The sequence below is a fragment of the Trachurus japonicus genome, chromosome 23, assembly GCF_045865225.1.
Source record: "Trachurus japonicus isolate A0001 chromosome 23, Traja_1.0".
Taxonomy (NCBI): domain Eukaryota; kingdom Metazoa; phylum Chordata; class Actinopteri; order Carangiformes; family Carangidae; genus Trachurus; species Trachurus japonicus.
In genome coordinates, this window is record NC_140929.1 from 25,013,057 (window position 1) to 25,020,208 (window position 7,152).

Genomic DNA, 7,152 nt, shown 5'->3' on the forward strand with positions numbered 1-7,152 from the left:
TTTTTTTTTTATAAATTCTTTTTTTTTTTTTTTTTACAATTTTATTATCAAAACAACAGATGATAACATTAATTTCTTGTGGCTTTACATCTTTTTTCTTTTATTTATTGTTTTATTCATTACTGTTATGAACTTCTATATTCACATCATGACATTGTGGAACATTATTAACGGAGCCACAACACACACATCCAGGAAAACCTACACCGATGGTTTAAATTAAAGGCACTGTTTCTTAAAGTATAAAATAAACGAGAAGACTGTTTTCTTAATCATCTTAACAACGTTCTCACAATCATTGTTACATAAGATGACTTGTTATATCATCAGAGCACTGGGAGTGCTTCCACAGTTGGTACTAGAGGGGCAGATAGCTGGGAGGCTGCAGTAGGTCCCTCTTGCCGTAGGCGGCTGATCCCACGTTGGTCGGCGCGTAGACGGTACCGAGGGTGTTACTGGAGCGGACCAAGAAATCTGCTAGCCTCTGGGTGACGCAGGTGGCTGTGTTGCACTTTCTCTTCTGTATGTTGTGGCTGGGAAGAAAAACACAATGAGAAATGTCAGGACATCAAGGTGAAACGTTGACAGTCGTGTTAGCTTGTTTTCCAGGTCCTGTAGATTCTGTCACCTGTTCATAAGTGGGAGCCCTCTTTGTGGCCGTGTACCCATGAGGCCGAGGAACGGATTGGAGACCAGCCCGGGAGCTAACCAGCCTTCGTCGTTGTCTGGGAGAGCACTTTCTTGCTCGCTGGATGAGCTCGGACTGAAGTACCTGAATCATATAGAAAAGGGCCAAACGGTTTCACACAGATAGCTGATGATTCCCTCTTCAGAACATCCACTAGTCCCAAGAGGAAGACGAAAAAGTGGCCACTTAGCTCCCCATGAGATGCACAATGAAGCACTTTCACATAATCAAGAACAATTGGCTTCCACCTCCAGGGTTATACATCAGTCCCCCCCTGCTACTCCTACAGAGCAGCCTTTCTCATTGCACAATGTCCGTGATATTCAGCTGCTTGTCTGCTGAACTCAGGTTAAACTGCTATAATTGTTTCCTGACTGTTGAGACAATATGATTTGAGCAATGAGCAGTTCTACAGTTGTCTGATCTGGTATGATGAATATAACTACTGTATAAACCTACACACACCAAAGAGCTCATTGCTCTACTTGTATGTTCACTTACCTGTAGCTTGGGGCTGTGGTGACACAACGCAGCAACACAAGCAGCACGAGGAGAAGCACAGGCACCTTCAGGTGATACATAGCGTACGATAACCTGGATCAACACAGTAGAGCAGGGGTACTCAAATACATTTGTCGAAGGGCCAGAAATTTTCTTAACAGACACCTTGGGGGCCGCACATTCAAATAGGCCTAGATTGAAATTAAATTCACCTTTTTCGTCTAATAATTTATTTTTATTTTACTTGTAAGCACATAATTTTTATTTATACACTTCATGGTGTTTTGTATGATATAAAATGAAAAATCTTGACATTATCATATCATTTACATATCATGCTGGAGCTTTACACTGCTGACTTGTATCCTCAGACATGCCCTGTGATTTTCAACTTAAATATGACCTGACCATCACAGGACGTCTGACTCTGTTCTGAGGATACAAGTCATTGGTCCTGAAATGTGTGTTTCTCTTCTATAACACACATTCTACATCTCGGAGGTGACGTCTTTCCACACATGGGCTTCCTTCACCTGTCAAACGAGGCAGAGCTCAGTGGGAAACAGTAGGACAGACACAGGCCGAGGGCACCGGGACACAACACCGGGGGGGGGGGGGGGGGGGGGGGGGGGGGGGAGCAGGTCGTGCAGCTGTGCGCCGCAGACGTGCACGGAAAAACAATTGCGTCTCATCAAATGCGCGCGGCTACGGCTGTTGAGTTGTGAGCGTGCATGACGCGCGGCTACATTGAATGGGTTTGAGCGCGCGCAAAAGACGCTTCATCTGAACGGCCCCCCATGCATGATGCACACACAGTTGAACCAAGACGGCGGTGAAAATCACCCACGGTCTCTGCAGACAGGCAGGGAAAACCCTGCAGTCCAGCCCGCTCCCCACTCGCGCATGGTGATTTGGGTTCGTCGGCGTTTCTGTATCCCAGTGCAGCGCCTCACAGGCACACACAAACGCTCCGCACGTGTTTACATGTCCCAGCGCTTTGACTTACAGGCGCACGGAGCCCGAGAAATACAGTAGCCTATACAGTAATATGTAAACTAGTAGAACTCAGTCGCGGGTCTGATTGGAAGGTTCGGCGGGCCGGATGCGGCCCGCGGGCCGCCTATTGAGTACCGCTGCAGTAGAGCAAGACTATTGTGAGAAAAAGAGGAAGTCCTAGACTACATCACCTATCATTTCACCTATGGTCTTATTAAAAGCCATGTCAATTAATTCAATGACAATAATACACAAGCATCTACCAGACATTAATCAGAACATTTTCAGTGGCAATTAAATGGCATTTTGTGAATGAATCCTTGACAATAAATGTCAGAAACCTGTGAAAATAAACCTTAAGTGAAAGTCTTATAATTCTTGTTTTTTTCATTCAACAGTTCAAAATTCAAATATGTCATTATCACACACGGGAGAGCTCTCACATGAGTGCGATCGGATGAGAAAATCCGAGAGCATTTGAGTGTAAAATCACATAATTGATTGATCATCAAAATAGTTATCAGCTGATTTCCTGTCAGTTGGCATTGCACCCCTGCTTTCCACTGCATTATGCTAAATGATTTAAGTTTCTATCATTGCACTTGCACGTTATTACTTGACAACACAAATAACACATGTTTATAAGATCTCTTATAATTTCCTCATGCTGTGCACCTTTTCCTACAAAGAATCATATGATTGAAGACATATTTGGATTCTATGGAAATCCTTTGGATGTTGAATTTAACATAAACATTAGTTTAATTAAACCACAAACAACATGACCTGTAAAGATTTAAAAAAAAAAAAAAAAAAAAAAGGTAGAAATTCAAAAAAAGATCCCAACTGAAATATAATTTTCCAAACTCAAAATAGTGTCCATTTGTTGTATAATAATAATAATAATAATAATAATAATAATAATAATGTGTAAATAAGTTCAAAGTTATATGTGTTAAGTAAAAGAGTACTTACTTTCTGTTGTGTTAGCCAGTCGTCAGTAGATCCCGGTCTGTCAATGGAGCAGTCCAGGGTTTGTCTCACTGTAACACAAACCGACACCAACAGTTATAGGCTCTCTGCTCAAACCACTTGTGACATCAGCTCTCTCCAAATATAGCCTTGCTTTTTCATTTACACAGAATGGGAAAGGTGGGTGTTGGGGAGGTAAGGTAGACCTCATGTATGTCATCATACCCTCAGCTGTATGATAATGTGCATGTGTACACTTAAACTCATGCACGCTCACAGAGCGATGCAAACTTTGACAAGTCACACTCGCATAAACACACACACACTGGCACGCACACCTGTACGTCACCATCCTCATCATCACCTTCGTCATCATTGTCATCCACGTCTGTGATGGGACTGACCTGCCATAAACCCACACGGGGGGAGAGGGACACTGTCAAAGTGGAAAGCTGTCTTCCTATTTACCTTGAGACACATAATGAAGTTTTAGGTTATTAAGCTGTGGCCTTGGTGCATCCCTCTGGGCTTCATCATGATGAATAATAAATATGAAGAGTAATTATCATCAATAATGAATGATGTCTCATTATTTTGATGGGACACGTCACAAGTGAGTAAGTGTTCAATAATGAAGTGTAACACTTTACCTGAGAAGTGACCAACTCAAACATAATTTTCCTGAAAACTTTATTTCAAATAAGTATTTTTCTTTCATTAAAGCAGCCATGATAAAAATTTATCATAGCTGCTTTAATGTTAGAAAAATACTTATTTTAATATTTGATAGCCTATTGATATAGCCTATTAGCAATCGCTCACATGATATGTGTGTATTTCAAAGTTAAAGCAGAAGTAAGCGATCCGGTCGTTTTGGCTAATGCTGCGTTCCAGGCAGGCTTTTGAAACCGTAAATTACAGCTTCAAGTCACAACTTACGACTTTGTAGCGTTCAAGGCAACCCGTAACTCGTGTTTTTCCGACCTGTGAAGTCGTACCAGTTCACTATAACGAGTTCACAGTCGTAACTTCCGACCTGTGAACTCGTACCAGATCGAATTGGTATGACTTCACAGGTCGGAAAAACACGAGTGGGTTGCCTGGAACGCTATAACCATAACAGTCCTCGTCCCTACGTCACCACATTCAGGCACATCCCTTGGCTGCACACACAGCCCTGCATGCCGTTCTCTCTCCTCATTGGATAAAAACTGTAGGATACGAGAAAAGTTTTCTCCTCGGCTCAGAGCAGAACAGAGTGACTGACAGACCCGTGTCCAAACACTCTAATGTAAGTGATTGCTGTCGGAAGATGTAACTATTTAAGACTTATATTAACACAAATATATCACTTACTTCTGCTTTAACTAAAAGTAAAGTAAGTAAGTAAAGTATTATCAACAGTTATCCGCTCTTATGAGCATTTTAGTGTCTTTCAGCTCATTCTTTTGGTAAGTTTGCAACTTGACTGTTTTTTTCGGACAAAGCTAGCAGCTAAATGCTAAAGTTGGTCCATATCAACTCAATAAAAGTGGAAGCAGTGAGGTTAGGTTAGCCCTAGCAACACAAAAGTGCTGTGTTTACAGTTTGTATGGGCTGCATTCAAGTGGTTAGAAAAAGTAGCTACTGCTGGTTTAAATGTTCAAGAACAAAGAAAACAACCTTGTAGCTCAGTCTTTGAGCCAAATGCAGCTAAAATTTGACTGAAAAACATGGCTTCAGCCTTTGCCAAGCTTCATCTGACATTACATCTGTGAGAAATGCAAGGACAACAATGTAAATACAGAGTCATTAAAAATATTCACATCTTTTCTATCTGACCTCATTGTTCACACGAAGGAGTGATTTCTAGTAAATCTTTACCTACTATAAACTCTGTAATTGCTTCTGTAGAAGCAGTAGACATTAAAACTGAAAGATATTCTCATAAAAATGTAATTATTAGAGGAGTGAAGGGATAAAAACTCAGCACAGTGAATTTAAATTGATCACAATAACCATCCCTTTGTATCTATACTGACATTGCACAATTCTTCACGTCATGATTATTGTTTCTAATGATCTGTGTTCATAGAAATGATCCCACTGTCTCACTGGGGAAATGCCACCACAGGCTGCAGGCTGCTGCTGGTAAGTGCTGGTGCACCACAGTTTTTGCACTAGCAGAGATGAAGTACAGTCCTAATGGATGTGTAACACCCCCAAAACCACCAAGGTACAACGTATACCTCCCTGTGTTTCCTGTAAGTGTCCCAAGAAAACTAAACAGATGAGCTGACAGCATCATTTTCTCATTTCAAGGATTATTCATGCACATTACAGGCTTTTTCTGAAGACAGCACCATGACATGACCCATACTCCACCTTTCACTACAGCTCATTTGTTCTTTCCAGGCTGATTTCTACAGATGAACTGACAAAAAAAACAACTATTTTAGGCTAAAAAAAACAAACCTAAAAAAGAAACTGATTCGGCCGTATGTACAACTGATTTGTCAAGAGGCTCATTTCAATGGCAAATAGTGGACAATTTAAAGACATACATAACATGTATAACATAACATATATATTCAAGTCAGATGCATATGAGGAGTGTGTTAAGAATGATTAATATGCAGAATCCTGAGAGACAGAGGTTGAATGAAAAGAAGAAAAATTAAAATAAGGGGGAGGAAAGAGAGAGGAGGATGTGGGTGGGATGTGTAGGACCTGACATCTATTTATGTAGTTATAGTTACAGTCAGGGGAAACATCAGTTCATTCTGATGTCACATCTTGTGGATTACTTTAGTAATTGTGAGGAGCTACATGTTACATAGGTGGCAGCTATTTTCCTGCTCATTTCACAGACAGAAAACCATTTAAACCACAATTTACCCTCAATTTACAGCAAGCTGAATGAACCTACATGATCTTCACAGCACCAGAAACACTGTGATATATTCTTGTCTCACTACCATTCACATTCAGTGCTGCTGAAAGCCTCAATTCATGAGTTTGACATAGTACAATACCAGCAGTGGACATACGAGGGATTAAATGTCACCAGAGGATGGTCAGTAGATAAATAGCCAGTGTCTGTGAAGGTAATGGTTTTGTGACCTTAAATAATTACTGCTCATATCGAGGGCATTCACACCTGCAGGTTTACAGTGGTCATAGGGAACACGGTCTCTGTCTGGGCTGCATAAACCTATGGATCATGTGTATAAATAGATTGGATTTTCTCTGTCTGGCCCACAATGCATCAGTACATATATTAATGCCACCAATGTCACCAACACTTACCTGTACTGGGAAAACAGATGCTAACTGTTACTGCATTCAGTGGAAATTAACTCTAAAAGTTATGCATTGAGTCATGCAAACTATGAATCATAATGTCGTTCTTTGTCTGCTCGTTGTGTAAATAAGTCACTCCTTACTAGTATGTTTTCCTCTCAAGTTTATGAAGTGATAATATTATTTATACATCTTGTTGCGCTGCCCTCAAGTGGCCAAAAATGTACTGCAGGTTTTGACATTTTTCTTCCCCATAACAGAACAAGCCACTTAGTTGTATGTGAGTAACAACAACATAGCATTTTTGTGTCCATAGTATGACACTGGTCCCATGAATGTTTGTGAGAGAAGACCGTGCATAGATGTGATCTGTAAAATTTAATGTAACAGTAGCATCACACATTCAACAGTCCAATCATTGACATGAAAAGGGAAACATTTATTTTGGCCAATAGGTTTACTATAGTGCTTTTTGGGGTTTCTGGTAAACACAGTTCTATTCAGTTTTTATAACAAGTCCTATCTACAGTTGTGGAAAATATCTTTTCAGGTCTAAGTCATGTTTATAACATATAACAGCTATATTCTTTAACAAAAGAAGGGGAAACACTGTTAGATTACAATATGCCATTGTCCAGAGGAAAATCCAAAATCTGAATTTTGGCCGAGTGTTTCCAGCGGTCCCATGTCTGGCCTTGTTTAACACCCTAGCT

The 7,152-nt window shown here is 40.5% G+C and overlaps 1 protein-coding gene across 1 annotated transcript; it reads right to left on the reverse strand.

Moving 5' to 3' along the window:
- On the reverse strand, positions 1-1,276 carry iapp (islet amyloid polypeptide). The gene is made up of 3 exons (XM_085769236.1): positions 1,190-1,276; positions 629-772; positions 1-533 (listed from the first exon to the last, which is right to left on the reverse strand). The coding sequence occupies exons 1-3, from the start codon at positions 1,267-1,269 to the stop codon at positions 359-361; spliced, it is 399 nt and encodes a 132-aa protein (XP_085625362.1). The 5' UTR covers positions 1,270-1,276; the 3' UTR covers positions 1-358.
- Between the last annotated feature and the right edge of the window lie 5,876 nt (positions 1,277-7,152).